Source organism: Salmo trutta, chromosome 25, assembly GCF_901001165.1.
Source record: "Salmo trutta chromosome 25, fSalTru1.1, whole genome shotgun sequence".
NCBI classification, from domain to species: Eukaryota; Metazoa; Chordata; class Actinopteri; order Salmoniformes; family Salmonidae; genus Salmo; species Salmo trutta.
Genome location: NC_042981.1, coordinates 28,063,923 through 28,087,016, shown reverse-complemented (window position 1 = coordinate 28,087,016; position 23,094 = coordinate 28,063,923). Strand labels below are relative to the sequence as shown.

The window sequence follows — 23,094 nt, the reverse complement described above, 5'->3', positions numbered from 1 at the left end:
ATCTTACAGCACTCAGCTAACAGAGGGCTTCAATAGGTATCAGATATCTTACAGCACCCAGCTAACAGGGGGCTTCAATAGGCTTCAGATATCTTACAGCACTCAGCTAACAGAGGGCTTCAATAGGCTTCAGATATCTTACAGCACCCAGCTAACAGAGGGCTTCAATAGGCTTCACATATCTTACAGCACCCAGCTAACAGGGGGCTTCAATAGGCTTCAGATATCTTACAGCACTCAGCTAACAGAGGGCTTCAAATATCTTACAGCACTCAGCTAACAGAGGGCTTCAGATATCTTACAGCACTCAGCTAACAGAGGGCTTCAAATATCTTACAGCACTCAGCTAACAGAGGGCTTCAAATATCTTACAGCACCCAGCTAACAGGGGGCTTCAATAGGCTTCAAATATCTTACAGCACCAAGCTAACAGAGGACTTCAAATATCTTACAGCACCAAGCTAACAGAGGGCTTCAATAGGTATCAGATATCTTACAGCACTCGGCTAACAGGTGGCTTCAATAGGTATCAGATATCTTACAGCACCCAGCTAACATGGGGCTTCAATAGGTATCAGATATCTTACAGCACCCAGCTAACAGAGGGCTTCAATAGGTATCAGATATCTTACAGCACTCGGCTAACAGGTGGCTTCAATAGGTATCAGATATCTTACAGCACCCAGCTAACAGGGGGCTTCAATAGGTATCAGATATCTTACAGCACCCAGCTAACAGAGGGCTTCAATAGGTATCAGATATCTTACAGCATCCAGCTAACAGAGGGCTTCAATAGGTATCAGATATCTTACAGCACCCGGCTAACAGAGGGCTTCAATAGGTATCAGATATCTTACAGCACCAGGCTAACAGAGGGCTTCAATAGGTATCAGATATCTTACAGCACCAGGCTAACAGAGGGCTTCAATAGGTATCAGGTATCTTACAGCACCCAGCTAACAGAGGGCTTCAATAGGTATCAGATATCTTACAGCACCCAGCTAACAGAGGGCTTCAATAGGTATCAAATATCTTACAGCACCCAGCTAACAGAGGGCTTCAATAGGTATCAGATATCTTACAGCACTCAGCTAACAGAGGGCTTCAAATATCTTACAGCACTCAGCTAACAGAGGGCTTCAGATATCTTACAGCACTCAGCTAACAGAGGGCTTCAAATATCTTACAGCACTCAGCTAACAGAGGGCTTCAAATATCTTACAGCACCCAGCTAACAGGGGGCTTCAATAGGCTTCAAATATCTTACAGCACCAAGCTAACAGAGGACTTCAAATATCTTACAGCACCAAGCTAACAGAGGGCTTCAATAGGTATCAGATATCTTACAGCACTCGGCTAACAGGTGGCTTCAATAGGTATCAGATATCTTACAGCACCCAGCTAACATGGGGCTTCAATAGGTATCAGATATCTTACAGCACCCAGCTAACAGAGGGCTTCAATAGGTATCAGATATCTTACAGCACTCGGCTAACAGAGGGCTTCAATAGGTATCAGATATCTTACAGCACCCAGCTAACAGGGGGCTTCAATAGGTATCAGATATCTTACAGCACCCAGCTAACATGGGGCTTCAATAGGTATCAGATATCTTACAGCACCAAGCTAACAGAGGGCTTCAATAGGTATCAGATATCTTACAGCACTCGGCTAACAGGTGGCTTCAATAGGTATCAGATATCTTACAGCACCCAGCTAACAGGGGGCTTCAATAGGTATCAGATATCTTACAGCACCCAGCTAACAGAGGGCTTCAATAGGTATCAGATATCTTACAGCATCCAGCTAACAGAGGGCTTCAATAGGTATCAGATATCTTACAGCACTCGGCTAACAGAGGGCTTCAATAGGTATCAGATATCTTACAGCACCAAGCTAACAGAGGGCTTCAATAGGTATCAGATATCTTACAGCACCAGGCTAACAGAGGGCTTCAATAGGTATCAGATATCTTACAGCACCAGGCTAACAGAGGGCTTCAATAGGTATCAGGTATCTTACAGCACCCAGCTAACAGAGGGCTTCAATAGGTATCAGATATCTTACAGCACCCAGCTAACAGAGGGCTTCAATAGGTATCAGATATCTTACAGCACCCAGCTAACAGAGGGCTTCAATAGGTATCAGATATCTTACAGCACTCAGCTAACAGTGAGTCCTAACCACATACAGTACAGCCACATCAGCACACTGTGACCTACCTTACCTGTTTGATTAACCACACCTTTATACAGGCACAATTGATAACTGACATCAAATATCTCTCAGCGCCTTTGAGAAACAGATTCCTGTTTTTTTAAGACTTACAGACTGAACATACATTATGTATCCGCTTTGTTCTCAGAATAAAGACATCTTGAATACAGAGTCACAAGATAAATATAGTAACAGTTTGAGGTGAGATCAACCACTTAGCTGCAAACCTGTGTGTGATCTGAGTGAGAAAACCAATAGCTAGTAGTAGGAAAGAAAGAAAACATGCAACATCCTATCCCCTCAGTGCATCAGTGTCGCTGTCCAGGCCTCTATAGCATCTGCTCACATTCTCCCCCCGTGGCTCCAGTTACATTTGGTTGAGTGTGAAAGTGCAGCAAAAGATTCTCCACTGGGATTGTCAGTAGTCTGAATGTTGGCATGTTGGGGGGGGGGGGGGTGTGGGCGGGTTAATCATGTGATCAGGGTGAAGTTGCCATGGGTTGGATCCAGCGAACCGTGCCAAGAGAGGCATAGGTTCTCTCTCTGAATTTTCTTGGAAGATTATCTGGTTTACTGATCCAGAACTGGAGGGCTACAGGCTATAAACATGATTATGTTTTCCCACAGAGCAGTCTGGAGAGATAGAAAGGGACTTGTCTTATCCAGTGTTCAGTTCGATCAATTCGTTAAGTCGCTACTCAATACTGTCTGCTGACACCGGAGGAGAGTTTGATTTCCCAATAGTCAAGAAAAGATAAAAGATGGAAGGTCAGGCAGTGAATCCCTGTTATTCTTCTAAGGCCAGGTTCCATGTCTAAGCTTGCCCAATGTGCCTCTTTCAACAAAACATGGGAGGCCCCAAAACAGAAGTAGGATGACCTGGTGTGTGTGACTCATGTGAATCCTTCTCTATCTATCCTACCATGTCATCACTCTGAGAAAGTGTCACAGTCATTAAACAGAGCCTAGGGGGGCAAAGGAATGATTCTATATAATACCGCTCAACGTCCCTACTCCGTTTTAATATCACATCTAAAGGGATCTCGGTCAATTACAGCGATTGCAGCCCTGCCACAGCGAGTGAGTGAAGAGACGTTAAGTGGTCTGTTCAGAGCACATCTCCACACACACACTAATCCCTGAGACTGCTGACCTATCCACCAACACTGCCAGGAGAACATGACAGGGACAAATAGATATCCAGGACAGAAGACTACAGAACTGCAGACCCAATGGTAAGCCCCAGAGATGCAATGCTGCAATGTAGTTGTATTCAAACTGCCATAGCAGAGCTATGTGTCCCCATTTAAATAATCGTACAATGAAGCTAGTCGGAAACCAAATCTCTTCGGCACAAGGTTATGAACTGAGGCTCCATTTGTCCTCTACCAAGAGTTAACTATGAGTTGTTGTGACATTGACAATGTAGGGGAGAAGTAATACTGGCCCCTCATATTAGCATTATAATGATTTCAACACCTCAAGGCTCATAACGACAGAAAGAGTTATATTTTATAATTGGGATGAGTTCAGGAAGGATTGACTCTAGTGGCCAACTCTATGTGTTAGCCACAGGATGTACTGTGCATAAGACTGGCCATTTCCCCTGAGGACTTACTGAAGACCACGAGGATGAAGATCACGGTGGCCACTCCAGCAGTGATGTAGAACATGATGCTGATGTGGTACGCCAGCTCGTCTATATTGTCAACATTTGGCACGAGGATGGGTGGCACCAGGAAGCCAATGGCAATGCCCAACTGTGAGTGAGGGAGACAAAAATACATGATCATTCAATGACTCCTCCCCTCACACCTACAGACATATAAAACAAAGCTTGGAAAAAGGGATCATAACCAAGGCACAAAAAAAATTATTTGAGGCATAAAAGAAAACACATGACACATTTAAAATAACTTCCAGTGCTTCCCATATCGAAAACAAATATACACACTAAAATGTTAAGTAAGGCGTTTAAACAGTCATACAGTTGAAGTCGGAAGTTTACATGCACCTTAGCCAAATACATTTAAACTCAGTTTTTCACAATTTCTGACATTTAATCCTAGTAAAAATTCCATCTTAGGTCAGTTAGGATCACCACTTTATTTTATGAATGTTAAATGTCAGAATAATAGTAGAGAGAATGATTTATTTCAGCTTTTATTTCTTTCATCACATTCCCAGTGGGTCAGAAGTTTACATACACTCAATTAGTATTTGGTAGCATTGCCTTTAAATTGTTTAACTTGGGTCAAACGCTTCAGGTAGCCTTCCACAAGCTTCCCACAATAAGTTGGGTGAATTTTGGCCCATTCCTCCTAACAAAGCTAGTGTAACTGAGTCAGGTTTGTAGGCCTCCTTGCTCGCACATGCTGTTTCAGTTCTGCCCAGTTTTTTCAGTTCTTCTATAGGATTGCGGTCAGGGCTTTGTGATGGCCACTCCAATACCTTGACTTTGTTGTCCTTAAGCCATTTTGCCACAACTTTGGAAGGATGCTTGGGGTCATTGTCCATTTGGAAGACCCATTTGTGACCAAGCTTTAACTTCCTGACTGATGACCTGAGATGTTGCTTCCCGTGTGGCTCAGTAGGTAGAGCATGGTGTTTGCAACGGCAGGGTTGTGGATTCAATTCCCACGGGGGACCAGTACGGGGAGAAAAAAAAAATTGTATGAAATGTATGCACTCACTACTGTAAGTCGCTCTGGATAAGAGCGTCTGCTATATGACTTAAATGTATATATCCATATAATTTTACTCCCTCATGATGCCATCTATTTTGTGAAGTGCACTAGTCCCTCCTGCAGCAAAGCACCCCCACAACATGATGTTGCCACCCCCATGCTTCACGGTTGGGATGGTGTTCTTCAGCTTGCAAGCGACCCCTTTTTCCTCCAAACATAACAATGGTCATTATGGCCAAACAGTTCTATTTTTGTTTCATCAGACCAGAGCACATTCCTCCAAAAAGTACGATCTTTGTCCCCATGTGCAGTTGTGAAGTGCACTAGTCCCTCCTGCAGCAAAGCTGTTGTTCTGGGATTGATTTGCACTTTTCGCACCAAAGTACGGTCATCTCTAGGAGACAGAACGCGTCTCCTTCCTGAGCGGTATGATGGCTGCCTGGTCCCATGGTGTTTATACTTACATACTATTGTTTGTACAGATGAACGTGGTACCTTCAGGCATTTGGAAATTGCTCCCAAGGATGAACTAGACTTGTGGAGGTCTACAATTTCTTTCTGAGGTATTTGCTGATTTCTTTTGATTTTCCCATGATGTCAAGCAAAGAGGCACTGAGTTTGAAGGTAGGCCTTGAAATACATCCACAGGTACACATCCAATTGACTCAAATGATGTCAATTAGCCTATCAGAAGCTTCTAAAGCCATGACATCATTTTCTGGAATTTTCCAAGCTGTTTAAAGGCACAGTCAACTTAGTGTATGTACACTTCTGACCCACTGGAATTGTGATACAGTGAATTATAAGTGAAATAATCTGTCTGTAAACAATTGTTGGAAAAATTACTTGTGTCATGCACAAAGTAGATGTCCTAAACGACTTGCCAAAACTATAGTTTGTTAACATGAAATTTGTAGAGTGGTTGAAAAGAGAGTTTTAATGACTCCAACCTAAGTGTATATAAACTTCTGATTTCAACTGTATATGTTAATGAACCGCTAACAACATTGTCATACTGATTGACAGTTGTTAGAGTGTCAGTAAATGCATGGGCTATTGTAAACACAGAACAAGAACCAAAAAAGACCATGATTTTTTTTTCTCACTAAATGTAATCCATAGAAGCATGCTTTGGAGGAAGGATTGTTGACATATATTTGACATTTGTATTTTAAAGCATAATTGAGAAATAATTAATTGAAGCTGGAATATTTGTGATATTTTGGCCTTGATTATGGCAAGTCAGTTTATATTTGGCTTGGCTAGCTAGCTAACCAGCTAGCTAATATTATTTGAATAATGGAGCAACACCAGACCAACAACATCAGCTTTTTGGCCCCCTGCACCTGGGAAGTGTTCTGCGTTGTGAGGGGATGCAGACCTCTGCTGATTTGTGGTGGTCTTACTGGCGCTTTGACAGTCGCCGAAGGATCACCCAGGTGGGTGCTACATTTCAGTAGTGGACAATCCAGCCTACCTATGGAGGAGCAGCTGTGACTTTTGAAAAGATGACGAGATGCACGGTGAAGAGCTCCGGGGCCTATCTATTAGGTGTCTCTACCTCCCTGACTGACTGTACCATCTATGCTCCCTCCTCTTAAGATACTACCCTTCCGAAATGCCTATCACCTAAAGCTGTGGAAGACCATCGCCCAAAAACTGCCAGATCCCTACATTTGTTTTGTTAAATTGTATTTGGTTTATTTGATTTTTAAAGCTACTTTGAGATTCTACTTGTAATGAAAAGCGCCTCCTTTAAGAGTCCAAAATGTTTCATCTGTAGGTACCAAGCAAAAGTTGGAGTCATATGAAGCTTTACCGCTCGCTCTGTAATATGAGTAGAATTATAATCATACATTTATGAATATTGAAAAATATAAACATTAATATAGAAAATTGTAGATTTGGCAAATATACTCAATATATATCAAAGATATCAAAGTTCCAGTGTGGGATCTCTTCTATTATTAAAGATATGATCCAATTTGTAAGCATTTCCAACAAAGTTAACGTGAAAATTGATTCAAAATGGTTGCCCTCTGTTGGTAATCTGCAGGATGTGTAATGATACAAGTAAAAACAGGACTGTGTTCGGGTGCATTGCCTATTATGCCAATTTCTCTGTAGAAAATGGGCCATAACTGTTAAACTGGCAAAAATCCCACTCAGAAACTTTGATATGCCCATAGAGTATATTATGTTTAACAAAATATTGAAAAATGTGCCAAATCAAAACATTAATATTTTCAATATGTATGTTTATATTTGTCTATATTCATAAATTAATGCATGTTATTGAAATAAAAATACTACTCATATTACAGAGCGAGCGGTAAAGCTTCATATGACTCCAACTTTTGCTTTGTACCTACAGATGAAACATTATGAAGTCTTAAAGGAGGCTTGGGTAAGGCTATAATGTCACAAATATTCCAACTTCAATCAATTATTTCTCAATAACTATAAGATACAAATGTCAAATACAAATCACTAATAACCCCCCTGCCACATGCTGAAGTCACACTCAAGCTCTTATGTCAGGGACTTGGACTTAAACAACAGTGAAGATGATGCAAACTTATATTTACGTTCTTGACCATGTGAGACTCATAGTGCCCTATGCTTAGACTAGACCTTCTATGTTTTTACTGTACTACATCAGGGGCTGGCAAACTTTTTCACAAAAAGTTCGTTATTGTTATTTTATAGTAAGCATTTCACGATAAAGTTGTCTGTAGCTTCTGAAGTGTGGAAATACATTTATGAATTTTCTTTTGTTGCAATTGCTGAGTGCTACTTGTTGCTTGTCCTATGTTGCTCTGCATGTGCTTACTGATCATAGTACCATTTATTAATTTATTTATTTTTACCCCTTTTTCTCCCCATTTTCATGATATCCAATTGGTAGTTACAGTCTTATCTAATCGCTACAACTCCCGTACTGACTCGGGAGAGGCAAAGGTCGAGAGCCATGCGTCCTCTGAAACACGACCCTGCCAAGCCGCACTGCTTCTTGACACACTGCTCGCTTAACTTGGAAGACAGCCACACCAATGTGCCGGAGGAAACAGAGTCCAACTGATGACCGTGTCAGCACCCGGCCCGGCCCACCACAGGAGTCGCTAGAGCGCGATGGGACAAGGACATCCCGGCCGGCCTAACCCTCCCCTAACCCAGACGACGCTGGGCCAATTGTGCGCCGCCTCATGGGTCTCCCGGTCTCGGCCTGATGCGACACAGCCCAGGATCAAACCCGGACCTGTAGTGACGCCTCTAGCACTGCGATGCAGGGCCTTAGACCGCTGCGCCACTCGGGAGGCACTCACTGCTCATTATTTATCTGTATTGTTATTGTAATTGTTTTTAATAACCTGCCCAGGGACTGCGATTGAAAGTTAGCCGGCTGGCTAAAACCAGCACTTTTACTGAAACGTTGATTAATGTGCACTGTCCCTGTAAAAATAAAATAAACTCAAAGTCTACACCTGTTGTATTTGGGGCATGTGACAAATAAACAATTATTTGATATCAGTTATTGGGCATAGCCTCAGTGTTCGTGGCATAAATAGGGTCTTCTAATGCCAGATCACATTATATCATCTGTCTTGAGCATTACCTCAACAGAGCATAAACTCAACCCTCAGCCAGTTGATTTTCAAACTGTGTTATTATCAGCCAATGACTCCGTGGTACCCTGACCTCAAATGGTAGAGCATGTACTGACAAAATTGGCTAATAATATGTATAATAAAGTTGACCATGAAACCTTGACAACAAAAGCAGATCCAAACCCTGTTTTGTATTGGATGCTGCAGTGTGAGTGTCACTTCATGATCCAGTGAAAACATGATGCTAGAAGTTATGCGGTCAGGTCACTTGTGAAAATGTCACTAAATGTAGTTTCTTTTCAGGAATGACCAGAGATATGGGCCTGAAGAGACTTCCATATGTCCAGTTGGGCAGCATGAGTAAAATGGTTGTGAACTTCTGTCACAGCACCTGCTAGTGCAGAAAGAGAAACTCAGAGACCTCCACGCATCATGACAAAGGTTTCCTCTCATGTTTCAAAATAATGCAATGTTTTCACCTCAGGTAAACAAATAGCCTCCATATACAATTCGATTTCTGAGAAGTTAATGTCATTAATATACGGTTCACGGGATGGGATGCTAATGTCTTTCACAGACCAGAAATGAGGATCCCCTCTGAGCTGAGTCATAGCACCAGTTAAAAACATCTTAACTGCTGGGTTTTATAGATATCAAACAGACTGCCAGAGATGCCTGAGCTAAGACATCATACAACCCCTGTGCGGCAATGTGGCAACACAATCCTCAACATAACACAGCACCAACAGCACAATATACAGGACAAACATCCGTGGAAATGAATCATACCACAATGAAAATGTAAATAAAATAAAAAACTGATTAACTGAGAATTGGAAACTGTAAACAGACATTCAAAATGAAAATGGTAAATGGTAAAGGGTAAATGGTAAAGGGTAAATGGTAAATGGTAAAGAGTAAAGGGTAAACAGAAAATGGCATGGATGCCAAGTCTTCCCAAATCATTGACCAATAAAAAATGATTTAAAAAAATATATATATATTTTTACAAATCTTTCGTCTCTCTGTGTTTCATAAAGGTCGTCCAATTCACAAGAGGCTGAATGTATCTCACCAGAGAAAGCAACCGAGCAAACAAAACAGCACCCCTCTGTCTCAGTATGTGTAGCGTATCTATGATGCAGTCTAGTCAAAAAGAGTATGACATTATTGCTGCCCGTAGCATTGAATACAAGGAAACCAGCGAGTATTTGGCCTCCCTTGATATATTTTTTTAGAATAGCCAATCAGCATTGAGTTAAACTGAATGAGCTCAGCTGTGATTTGAACATATGGTTTTCCGTAATTCTCTGTTCTAGCCAATGATTATAACAGTGATTCTGATCCAACCATAAATCCATACATTGTGCCCCTGGCCTGAGAGGATGGAAGTTCAACATGTAGCTAGATGTAGTATGCTAATGTTAACTAGCTGGCCTGGCGCATCGTTGCCCATGAGTTAGGCTAGCGAGGAAGCATTTTAGCCAGGTAGCCTAGGGATTCGAACCTGGTGTTCTGTACACCAGAAAGACATCTTAGCCTGCTAAGCCGAAGCCTATAGGCAATTTATCTTGAGAAGCTAATTACATTTTTCTGGTCTCAGGCAAAGTTACTCAACACTAGGCAAAGTTACTTCTTCCTGGTTAGTTCCTGGTTAGTTGTTTTCATGTTGAGTAACCTTGTCTGATACCTGAAGAGTTACATTGGCTATAGGCTTTGGTTTAGCGAACTAATGTGCTTTTCTGAGGTGACACTTGTTCAAACCCTGTCATTCATATTTGTGCCGTGGCTCAAATGGGTTTCTGTGAGGAAAAGGAGGTCCAAGGATGGGGAATTGTAACTGAGGTGGTTCAGTTACCACACATGATTGATGAGTAGGCCTAACCTTGCCTGAGACCTAAAGAGTTGTTTTGGCTCCCTGAGTCAATGCCTAGGCTTCAGCTTAGCAGCCCAATGCTTTTCTGGAGCACAGGAGTGTTAGCACCCTGTGTGTTGGTTACACAAGTCTAAAATCTATTTACAGAGAGCTCGACATGGCGAGGATGTACTACTACATGGGGTGTGGTGTTGCTCTCCTCGTTCAGCCTCCAAAAAAATCTGCGTTGCTTAATATAAGCAATTTGAAATTATTTATTTTTGATCCTTAAGTATAATTTAGCAATTACATTTACCTTTGATACTGAAGTATATTTAAAAACAAATACTTTTAGACTTTTACTCAAGTAGTATTTTACTGGGTGACTTTAATTTTCTATTAAGGTATCTTTACTTTTAAGTAAGTATGACAATTGGGTACTTTTTCCACTACTGGCATCAATCCAGTGGCCATTTTGCAAACTCCATATCAAGTGCGCTACAGAAACCCTGCTAACCAAACAACAGTGCTAGGTGAATGCACAGTTGAATTACAGGGTAACTACACTCAAAAATCTAAATTTAGTTGATTTTGAAAGTGGTCTCCAGATGTGGTTTAAGCTTTGTTGTGGACTTAGAACATCCAAAATTGTTGTTTTTTTTATTAGAAAAGTGTGACTTTGAAAGTGAAAACCTGAAGAAAAAAATGAAAAAAATCAGAAACCTGTGTATTTTAGACTTAGTTGACAGTCTCATTTATCTATTTCAATAGTAGTTCTACTATTTGCCTACTTGCACAGTACAGCTTGGATTGGCCTGACTGTGAAAGACCAACATGGGCTTGATCATTTTAGGTCATTCAGAATGGATGTCAGAGTTTGTCATAGAATTTTTGACACAGGGCACCTTTCCTTCACCGGGCGGGCTGTTTGAGAAATGTTGGGCAAAATTAGAGTACGCCCACATCTCCAGGCACCACTGCTATATAATGTAGCCTATCACAAAACTACAAGTTGTGTTCTACTTATTGTGGGTTATATGTCTATTTGTGTACATTTTCCAACTAAACACAAGACACATCTTATGATTATGTCTATAGGACTGTATGGCGCAGACCCAGACCATATTTCTTTCAGGTCAAAAGAAAATCTGTCTATTGCTCTAATGGGATTGAGCACAGTGGAAAATTGCAATGGTATACTGCCCCTTCAGTCTCTGCTATGTCTTATACAACTGCTGATCATAAACTTTTAACGGACAAGGAGAAGGAACAACTTCACAGCAAGCTTGAAGCCCGACCAACACCATCCTTTTTATGTAAACTGAGACTAAAACTACAAATGCATTCCAAATAGGCCATGCAAAGATTGTTCGTTAAAAAGTAAGCCTGCTATTAAGCTTATCCACATATGCAATAAAGGAAAGAAAGAAAATGTTTAATTTCTGCCATTTGAAATATAGCTGAATATTAGGATAGATTTCGGTCTCAACATCAACAGTGAAGAGGCGACTCCGGGATGCTGGCCTTCTAGGCAGAGTTCCTCTATCCAGTATCTGTGTTCTTTTGCCCATCTTAATCTTTTATTTTTATTGGCCAGTCTGAGATATGGCTTTTTCTTTGCAACTCTGCCTAGAAGGCCAGCATCCCGGAGTTGCCTCTTCACTGTTGACGTTGAGACTGGTGTTTTGCGGGTACTATTTTATGAAGCTGCCAGTTGAGGACTTGTGAGGTGTCTGTTTCTCAAACTAGACACTCTAATATACTTGTCCTCTTGCTCAGTTGTGCACCGGGGCCTCAAACTCCTCTTTCTATTCTGGTTAGCGCCAGTTTGCGCTGTTCGGTGAAGGGAGTTGTACACAGCGTTGTATGAGATCTTAAGTTTCTTGGTAATTTCTCGCATGGAATAGCCTTCATTTCTCAGAACAAGAATAGACTGACGAGTTTCAGAAGAAAGTTCTTTGTTTCTGGCAATTTTTAACCTGTAATCGGACCCACAAATGCTGATGCTCCAGATACTCAACTAGTCTAATGAAGGCCAGTTTTATTTCTTCTTTAATCAGAACAACAATTTTCAGCTGTGCTAACATTATTGCAAAAGAGTTTTCTAATGATCAATTAGTCTTTTAAAATTATAAACTTGGATTAGCTAACACAACGTGCCATTGGAACACAAGAGTGATGGTTGCTGATAATGGGCCTCTGTACGCCTATGTAGATATTCCATTAAAAATCAGCCATTTCCAGCTACAATAGTCATTTACAACATTAACAATGTCTACATTGTATTTCTGATCAATTTGATGTTATTGTAATGGACAAAAAAAAATTGCTTTTCTTTCAATAACAAGGACATTTAAGTGTCCCCAAACTTTTGAATGGTGGTGTATATATTTTTTTTGCATAAGTATAATACAGGAAGGCACAATTTATAGTCCAATATTTACACATATTTTTGGAAGGGGGGTTAGGGGCAAGTATTACAATTGTACAGTGTTTAGCAATCATAATAAGAGTCTGGTAGCAGCAGTTGTGTCACGTTCTGACCTGTAAAGGTGTTATTTGTTAGTGTTTAGTTTGGTCAGGACGTGGCAGGGGGTATTTGTTTTATGTGGTTCAGGGTGGTTGTGTCTATGTGTCCATGTAGAGAGGGCTATTTGATTTATTAGTCCAGGGTTTTGGTTATTGCTCTATGTTAGTTTATTTCTATGTTCTGTCTAGTCATTTGTATTTCTATGTTTAGTTAATTGGTGTTGGGGCCTCAGTTGGAGGCAGCTGTCTATCGTTGCCTCTGATTGAAGGTCCTATAATTAGGGGTGTGTTTGTATTGTGGGTAGTTGTATTCTGTTTTGTGCCTGTCACCTGACAGAACTGTTAGTGTCGTTTCTGTTAATTGTATGTGTTTATTTTGTTTCGCCTTCTTAAATATTAAAAAGAGAAGATGAGTATACACTTCCCTGTTGCGTCTTGGTCCTCCACACACGACACTCGTTACAAGTTGTGATGTGTGTTTAGCATGAATGTATGAGTGTGTGTGCGTGCATGGATGAGTGCATATCTGTGTGGGTGTGCACGTGAGTGAGTGCATGTGTGCTAAGTTGCAGAGAGTCTGTGCAGGTGGTCAATCCAGTTCAAGTGTTCAGCAGTCTGATGGCTTGTAGATAGAAACTGTCTCTGAGCCTGTTGGTATCAGACCTCAAGCTCCAATGTCGTCTGCCCGACAGTAAGGGAGAGAACAGCTCATGGCTGGAGTGAGTGGGGTCCTTGATGATGCGGGCATTCCTCGGGCACCGTTTCGAGTAGCTAGATGGGAGGGAGCACGGTACCAGTGATGTCCTGGAATGTCTTCACCACCCGCTGGAGTGTATGAAGTGTCTAATTTTTGTTTTTAGCAATAATAGGCTAGCCTATTAGTTTCATAAAATATTTGATAGATTTCCTTGTAAATACACGTGGTGGATACATTACATTGTAACGGCTGTTGTAGAGAGGGGACCAAAGCGCAGCGTGTTGATTGCTCATGATGAATATTTATTTTAACTCAGAACACTAAAGAAAAAATAACAAAGCGAAAACAAATACGCACAGTTCTGTCAGGTACAGAAAACTAAACAGAAGACAACTACCGACAAACACAGGTGGGAAAAAACCCTACTTAAGTATGATCTCCAATTAGAGACAACGAGGACCACCTGCCTCTAATTGGAGATCATCCCAAAAAACAACAACATAGAAATAGAAAACGAGAACCTAAACATAGAACTACAAAACATAGAAAAACACAAAACACCCCCTGTCACGCCCTGACCTACTCTACCATAGAAAATAACATCTTACTATGGTCAGGACGTGACATACATAAAGGATTTTTAAAAGAGCGACGATTTAACATACCTGGAGAAAAGTGGCTGCATTAATGCATTAAGTGTGTGATTAAGTGTAGCCTACTGTACAGTTGCATACACTGTACTGGCAGAAGATGGTGGAATTGTACCATGTCATTTCCCTTTACTTACCTTTATATTTTCATATTTTTCTGAGTTTTTCTTTGAATTCCATAAATTGCTGTAGTAACAGAATTCTCAAGAAACCTAGCCAATCGTGGAAGATCCATTGAGTTGTATTAGAAAACATAACAGAAATACTTCTGAAAATTATTGTCCATCATTCAGCTATAGAGATGCTCAATGTTGTGTATTTGACAGTTATGGTGATGACATATTGAAATGTGCTGCAATTTGAGAAAAGGTTACACAGAAAAATGTTGAAATGGTTTGACATGATGTCTTCTCATGGAGTTTCAAGATTTGTATGTTGCGATTTTCAGGTTAGCATTAGGGTATAACCGGTAATGTCAGTGTCTGTCTGAAACATTTTAAACCTGAGAGCTGAATTGTTTTTATAAAGTATACATATTCAAAGCGATCATCCATACAGAAAGGGCTACATCCCAAGGAGACTGATTGGATAGGTAGGAAGCTAGGGGGTTGGAAAGATGTAGAGTTGAACTTGCAGGAGAAAAACTCCCCACCCTACTCAGCACATTACACACACACACACACACCTCAAAAAATACATATTTAATATTATTATTTCAGCACAAAGCTATACTGGTAACTAAGCTCAAACAGCATGTTTAGTATTTCATTGCCATCAAATCAAACACTTAAACACAGGGCTAATTTAGTCATAAAAGTAGGCTAAATCAGACATTGTTTTTAAATCCATACAAAAGTGAGCTCTGAAAAGAGATAATCCAGCAAAGAGGCTCACTAAGAACAAAATGCCTGCGGTTGGTTGGAAGGCTACTTTATTGGAGCAGTGGATGTGAAGCTGCCTATGAAAATCATCTCAGATCAGTTTTTAGGACATGCTTGTCACTATGCATGTAACTCACTATAAGCCTGGATTAGTGAGTCCACAGGACCAGCAATATTAACCTCTAAAGGAGAATAATATGCAGCTCTAAAGGTATTATGAACATTCTTTCATAATCCCCAATAAATTGATTTGACTTTCATCATTTGCCTCAGCTTTGTAAGTCCCAAATGGCCTCCAGCTCAAGGTTTGGCTTCAACATAGTTGGATACTGAAAACAGGCATATTGCAGTAGTGTAATTATACATATTACCTATTGCATTTCGAGGTCAACTACCCAATCTATAATTTGATTAATTGGGTGTTTTGAGGGAGGAAATAAAACAAATCTCGCAGTAAGAGAGGTTGTAAATAGTTTCAGATTGTGTTCACCGTGTCAGAACTTTAATATTAAAAGAGGATGCATGCTCAAAATGCAACAAAGCGTCCATTGCAGAATTACAGTAGCCTAGATCCATGTGTGAATGCATATGGATTGCTCTGGGCTAAATCATAACATGTTAACCACTTTCAATGTATGATCATTCTTCTAAACAACTTTACCATCTAAAATACCACAAAAAGTAAGGACACTCTCTTGATTGCCATTGTCATACATGCCATACTGTAGGCCTATATGTCATCTGAGCCAATGAACTGTCCAGTTTAAGACATTGAAATGTTCTTATTCATTATTCATTCATCATCTAAGATGTCAAATAATAACTTACTCCTCCTCTAAGACCGACCTTTTTCAAAACACCCCATTTATGTGCACTCTTTATTTTGATCAGTCAATCAATATCTTAGGCGAATTAGAAACAAAATCAATCGCAACTCTTTTTAACTTAATAGGGTACCTTTGCGTGAGGTGGGATAAACTCACCTGATTCCCAAAAACGCCGATGGAACAGGCGGTCGACACCTCTTCGGACCCAAACCAAACCGATGCCAGGCGGGAGGGCATCCCAAGGATGAAGACCTGGGATAGGGAACTTGCAAACTGTCCGAGCATCGTCACCCAAAATAAGTTTGACCTGACGCTGGCCACCTTGATCCATGTCCCAAGACAATTAATGGCGGTGGCCATCAGTGCTATGAGCCGCAGTCCCTTTTTGTCCAAAAGCCAGGAGACAGGCCATATAAAGGGAATATAGGTCAGCATATAGACCATTGACATCCAGTCAATGGTAAAAGAGTCCACATTGTAGAATTTCATGAAGATATTGTTGATTATTCCGTATTGGATCCATTGAAATGCGTTGCACAGGGAGTAACAGCTGAAAAGGAACACCATCACCCATCTCCTTTTGTATAAACGCGTGGTAGTTGAAGGCCTATTGTCCTGGTTCTCATTCGAGATGCTCGTACATTCAATTTGTTCCTCCAAGTCCACGGATTTGGAAGGGTTCGTTTTCCTCAGATCCAGACCATTTTTCTCCTCTTTCATTTCTTTGTTATCAAAGTCAGGGTTGTCGCCCATAATGACAAAGTTTTTGGGTACCTGCGCGCACTGTAAGTTTAGTCTACAGAAACTGCAACTTAAACACATAGGGCTATGTATTATTCAAAATGAGCATGCAGTGTAGGCTAACGCGCAACACATCTAAACGTTTTAAATGTGCAACCAACGTCAAAATGCTCGGTGAGCAATATGTTCTAACTAGCTATTAAAAAGCAGAAAACTGCAAGCCAAATAGTAAACCAGGGTATAATGTTGGCTAATGTTAAATATCATCTCTTATTATATAACGATACAAAGTTCCAAAACTTGAAATGGGGAATCATACATACAGCCTATGTTTCTCATAACATAAAAATGTCCCGAATAGGTCCGTGATAGTGCTTTTGCTCTGAGAGAAATTCCAATCGGCTTATTATAACACCACGTGATGTCCAAACTCTATCTCCACCCTGATGGAAGTTGAACCAATGACAAGGAAAACTTCCGCACGCGACGTGACTGACAGAACAAATTATAATTAGCATTTAATGACCCCTATTGCTTCTTACAAACATGTTTCTTACTAAATATGACAATGAATTAACAAACAAACATTGTACACGATTACAGTGGCGTCATTAGGCCTGGGCTTGAAGGGCTTCAGCCCAGATGTTTTTGATCAAGCCACGAACCTTTTGGTGGTAAAAAAAAAACACACACATCACTTGTCCTATGCAGTATAAAATAAAACGTTTTACCGACTAATTTTACCAGTGGACCGCTCATGTCCCTTGACCTTTCCCCCACCCCTACAGCACCAGTTAGATGTCAATGTCATCACTCAGCAAAATGTTTGTCACTCAATCAGTCTGCAGCATAGCACAGAGCAATTATGGATATTCAAATTGTATTCCGAAGGAGTGGCAAAAAGACGAGCAGGTTGAGGCAACAGTGAATGAGGTGGAGAGGGCAAAACCACCAGAAAGTCAAAGTGCAGCAGAGGCAGCAGAGTTAGCCACAGGTTTGTGCAGGGTTGCTGGTAGCTAACTAGCTGGTCTCCCTCAGTATAAGGGTTGGCTAATGATAATAAGCTAGCGTTAGTACTCAGCATCCTTAAGCTATTGGCTGCCAGTCAGAGTTAATGAACAGTATATTTAGTGAATGGGCAAGCTAAGGATGTTGATATAAGCAGTGGTGACTTGTCATTCAGGGCAAGTGGGGCAGAGACCCAATTTTTTTGCAAAAACAGGCTTGCCTGTTTTGCATGTTAATTTGGTATTAATACGTGTCACATACCAGTTTGCAAACAATGTAAAAATAATATATATCATTGAGTTAATAAAGTCGCATACAAACATGGTCTCTTTTTTTTCTTGAGTAATGCATGTGTTTCAGCCAAGCTCAGTGCTTTCTGTTGTGGTGGGGCAAGCCAGAAGAAAATATGGAGCGTTGCGTCGTGATTGGCTCAGTGTTCTGTCACTCAATAACCTATTTTAGATAAATGTAATCATCAAATATTGTAAGAGCTTTCATTGTCTGCTTATATGCCCACTTTGTTTAGCCTACAGTTCTAACTTGGTGTACAGGGAGAGCACTGTAACAACGGCCCATGTTCTGAATTATGTTGCTGTACATTTCCAAAGTGCTAAACAAATAGTTATATTGACGAACATTATGTCCGTCCTAGCTCGCTCATTGTCTTAATCGAAATTACGGATTGCCTCTTATCCGCTTGTTGTCCCCTTATGCCATAGTTTGTACATCTCAATTGTCAGTAGAACCACATTTGTTTAAGCAAATCAGCTATATTTTTTAATGAGGCTGAATGAATTGTTTTGCTGCCAGACAAGGCTCCGCTGATAGCCAGGTGTAGCAGTGGTAAGATGTTGGGACTGCTGTTGGGAGAGCTTTATGTAGGCCCTAACAGTTTGTGGACACCATTTGTCACCGTTGTAGTGCAATTCATGTATTGTTGAGTGTTGTGTTGTGTAGTGGCTTTGCTGGAATGCATTCCGTTTATTATTAATTTTTGCCCCACCAGATTTACATGCTGAAATCACCACTGGATATAAGTCATGATATTAGGAACAGGGTTTATTTCCAGCAAGTGTATTTGATGGGTTTAGTTTCTATAGCTAGTTTGGCTGGCTATCCACATCGGTAGCTACTGGCTGGCTAGCTAGTTAAGACCGAAGAGATGAGAGAATGTTTTTCTGACTGAAGCACATATCTTCTGACAGTGACACAGTGCCGACCTGTGGACTGAAGCTGAACTTTACTACAACATTATATTTAACCATGTTTAAAATTAGTAATGTTGAGGTAGAACTGACAAAATGAAATGAATCATAGAGGTCTTATAACCTATTCCATTCTACATATAAACATGCTTAGCTCATGTCTGTTATTTCTATACAGGCCATCTTTTTAATTTAATTTTATTTAACTAGGAAAGTCAGTTAAGAACAAATTCTTATTTACAATGATGGCCTAGGAACAGTGGGTTAACTGCCTTGTTCAGGGGCAGAACGACTGATTTATAGCTGTCTCACAACAAGTTTGTTTAAAAAAAACTGCCCATTAACCAATTGGTGAAATTAATTCATTGAGCTTTTATTTTTATTACTCTTTTTATTCACTTAGCTACTTACTTTTTCTATTGTTGTTGCATTGTCAATAGGTACATGCCAGTAAGCATTTCATTGCACTGTGTACTCCATATACAGTGCATTCGGAAAGCATTCAGACGCCTTCCCTTTTTCCACATTTTGTTACCTTACAGTCTTATTCTAAAATTGATTAAATAAATGTTTTCCTCATCAATCACACAATGCCCCATAATGACAAAGCGAAAACAGTTTTTCAGAAATGTTTGCAAATGTAATAAGTATTCAGACACTTTCTACTCCTGTTTCCATTGATCATCCTTGAGATGTATCTACAACTTGATTGGAGTCCACCTGTGGTAAGTTCAATTGATTGGACATGATTTGGAAAGGCACACACCTGTCTATATAAGGTTCCACATTTCACAGTGCATGTCAGAGCAAAAACCAAGCCATGTGGTCAAAGGAATTGTCCATAGAGCTCCCAGACAGGATTGTGTCGAGGAACAGATCTGGGGAATGGTACCAAAAAATGTCTGCAGCATTGAAGGTCCCGAAGAACATAGTGGCTTCCATCATTCTTAAATGGAAGAAGTTTAGAACCACCAAGACTCTTCCTATAACTGGCCGCCCGGCCAAACTGAACAATCGGGGGAGAAGGGCCTTGGTCAGGGAGGTGACCAAGAATGCGATGGTCACTCTGACAGAGCTCCAGAGTTCCTCTGTGGAGATGGGAGAACCTTCCAGAAGGACAACCATCTCTGCAAAACTCCACCAACCAGGCCTTTATGGCGGAGTGGCCAGACGGAAGCCACTCTTTAGGAAAAGGCACGACAGCCCGCTAGCAGTTTGCCAAAAGGCACCTAAAGACTCTCAGATCATGAGAAACAAGATTCTCTGGTTTGATGAAACCAAGATTGAACTCTTTGGCCTGAATGCCAGCGTCAAGTCTGGAGGAAACCTGACATCATCCCTATGGTGAAGCATGGTGGTGGCAGCATCATGCCGTGATGATTTTCAGCGGCAGGGACTGGGAGACTAGTCAGGATTGCCAAAAGGCAAGGATTAGTAGTAATGGCGTCAGAGAGGATGGCTGCCGTTTTATGGGCTCCTAACCAACTGTGCTATTTTGTTATTTTTTTTTTTCATCGTTTGTGCCTTATTTTGTACATAATGTTGCTGCTACCATCTCGCATGACGGAAAAGAGCTTCTGGACATCCGAACAGCGATTACTCACCTCAATCTAGACAAATATTTTTTATTTAAAGAGTCCAATGCAAAGGATATACAGCTTTCTCGAGACCAGGCCCAAATCCCTGTCATTCACGTGAAGAAAAGATGGAGAAAAAGGGGACGGAGATCGGGTTGTGTTGCGTTGTGAGAATTCAGAGAAGAGTGAGTAAATCTCCACTACCATCCGTATTATTGGCCAACGTGCAATCATTGGAAAATACACTGGACGATCTTCGATTAAGACTGTCCTATCATCGGGACATTAAAAACTGTAATATTTATGTTTCACCAAGTCGTGGCTGAACGACGACACGGATAATATAGAGCTGGCTGGGTTTTCCATGCATCGGCAGGACAGTGCAGCTATGTCTGGTAAGATGAGGGGCGGGAGTGTGTGTCTATTTGTCAATAATCACTGGTGCTCGATGTCTAATATTAAAGAAATCTTGAGATATTGCTCGCCTGAGGTAGAGTACCTTATGATAAGCTGTAGACCACACTATCTACCAAGAGACTTCATCTATATTGAATATATCACTGTCAAACGTCAAATCTAAACGTCAAATCTATATATTCATCTATATCACTGTCAAACGCTCCCTGAAACATTTCAGTGAGTTAGCCTGGCCCGGGTATCCTGGAAGGATAGTGACCTCATCCCGTCAGTAGAGGATGCCTGGTTATTTTTTTTAAATGCCTTCCTCACCATCTTAAATAAGCATGCCCCATTCAAGACATTTAGAACCAGGAACAGATATAGCCCTTGGTTCTCTCCAGACCTGACTGCCCTCAACCAACACAAAAACATCCTGTGGCGTTTTGCATTAGCATCGAACAGCCCCCGTGATATGCAACATTTCAGGGAAGTTAGAAACCAATATACACAGGCAGTTAGAAAAACCAAGGCTAGCTTTTTCAAGCAGAAATTTGCTTCCTGCAACACAAACTCAAAAAAGTTCTGGTACACTGTAAAGTCCATGGAGAATAAGAACGCCTCCTCCCAGCTGCCCACTGCACTGAGGATAGGAAACTCTGTCACCTCCGATAAATCCACTATAATTGAGAATTTCAATAAGCATTTTTCTACGGCTGGCCATGCTTTCCACCTGGCTACCCCTACCCTGATCAACAGCACTGCACCCCCCACAGCTACTCGCCCAAGCCTTCCCCATTTCTCCTTCTCCCAAATCCAGTCAGCTGATGTTCTGAAAGAGCTGTAAAATATGGACCCCTACAAATCAGCCGGGCTAGACAATCTGGACCCTTTCTTTCTAAAATTATCTGCCGAAATTGTTGCTATCCCTATTACTAGCCTGTTCAACCTCTCTTTCGTGTTGTCTGAGATTCCCAAAGATTGGAAAGCAGCTGCTGTCATCCCCCTCTTCAAAGGAGGGGATACTCTTGACCCAAACTGCTACAGACCTATATCTATCCTACCCTGCCCTTCTAAGGTCTTTGAAAGCCAAGTCAACAAACAAATTACCGACCATTTCGAATCCCACCGCACCTTCTCCGCTATGCAAGCTGGTTTCAGAGCTGGTTATGGGTGCACCTCAGCCACGCTCAAGTTCCTAAACGATATCGTAACCGCCATCGATAAGAAACAATACTGTGCTGCCGTATTCATTGACCTGGCCAAGGCTTTCGACTCTGTCAATCACTACATCCTCATCGGCAGACTCAATAGCCTTGGTTTCTCAAATGATTGCCTCGCCTGGTTCACCAACTACTTCTCTGATAGAGTTCAATGCGTCAAATCGGAGGGCCTGTTGTCCGGACCTCTGGCAGTCTCTATGGCGGTGCCACAGGGTTCAATTCTCAGGCCGACTCTTTTATCTGTATACATCAGTGATGTCGCTCTTGCTGCTGGTGAGTCTCTGATCCACCTCTACGCAGACGATACCATTCTGTATACTTCTGGCCCTTCTTTGGACACTGTGTTAACTAACCTCCAGATGAGCGTCAATGCCATACAACTCTCCTTCTGTGGCCTCCAACTGGTCTTAAATGCAAGTAAAACTAAATGCATGCCCTTCAACCGATCGCTACCAGCACCAGCCCGCCCGTCCAGCATCACTACTCTGGACTGTTCCGACTTAGAATATGTGGACATCTACAAATACCTAGGTGTCTGGTTAGACTGTAAACTCTCCTTCCAGACTCACATTAAGCATCTCCAATTCAAAATTAAATCGAGAATCTGCTTCTTATTTTGCAACAAAGCATCCTTCACTCACGCTGCCAAACATACCCTCGTAAAACTGACTATCCTACAGATCCTTGACTTCGGCGATGTCATTTACAAAATAGCCTCCAACACTCTACTCAGCAAATTGGATGCAGTCTATCACAATGCCATCCGTTTTGTTAACAAAGCCCCATATACTACCCACCACTGCGACCTGTATGTGCTCGTTGGCTGGCCCTCGCTTCATATTCGTCGCCAAAGCCTATTCCTCCTTTGGCCGCCTTTCCTTCCAGTTCTCTGCTGCCAATGACTGGAATGAATTGCAAAAATCACTTAAGCTGGAGACTCATATCTCCCTCACTAACTTTAAGCACCAGCTGTCAGAGCAGCTCACAGATCAC

General features: G+C 41.2%; 1 protein-coding gene across 2 annotated transcripts in view; it reads right to left on the bottom strand.

The window, feature by feature from the left end:
• Positions 1–17,079, bottom strand: part of LOC115162329 (feline leukemia virus subgroup C receptor-related protein 2-like) — a 32,693-nt gene extending 15,614 nt beyond the window's left edge. For both annotated transcript variants that reach the window (XM_029713525.1, XM_029713526.1), the window contains exons 1-2: positions 16,108–17,079; positions 3,836–3,977 (exon numbers count right to left, since the gene is read on the bottom strand). In XM_029713525.1, coding sequence (XP_029569385.1) covers positions 3,836–3,977; positions 16,108–16,773 — 808 coding nt within the window. In that variant the 5' untranslated portion in view covers positions 16,774–17,079. The remainder of the gene's footprint in view (positions 1–3,835; positions 3,978–16,107) is intronic.
• Between the last annotated feature and the right edge of the window lie 6,015 nt (positions 17,080–23,094).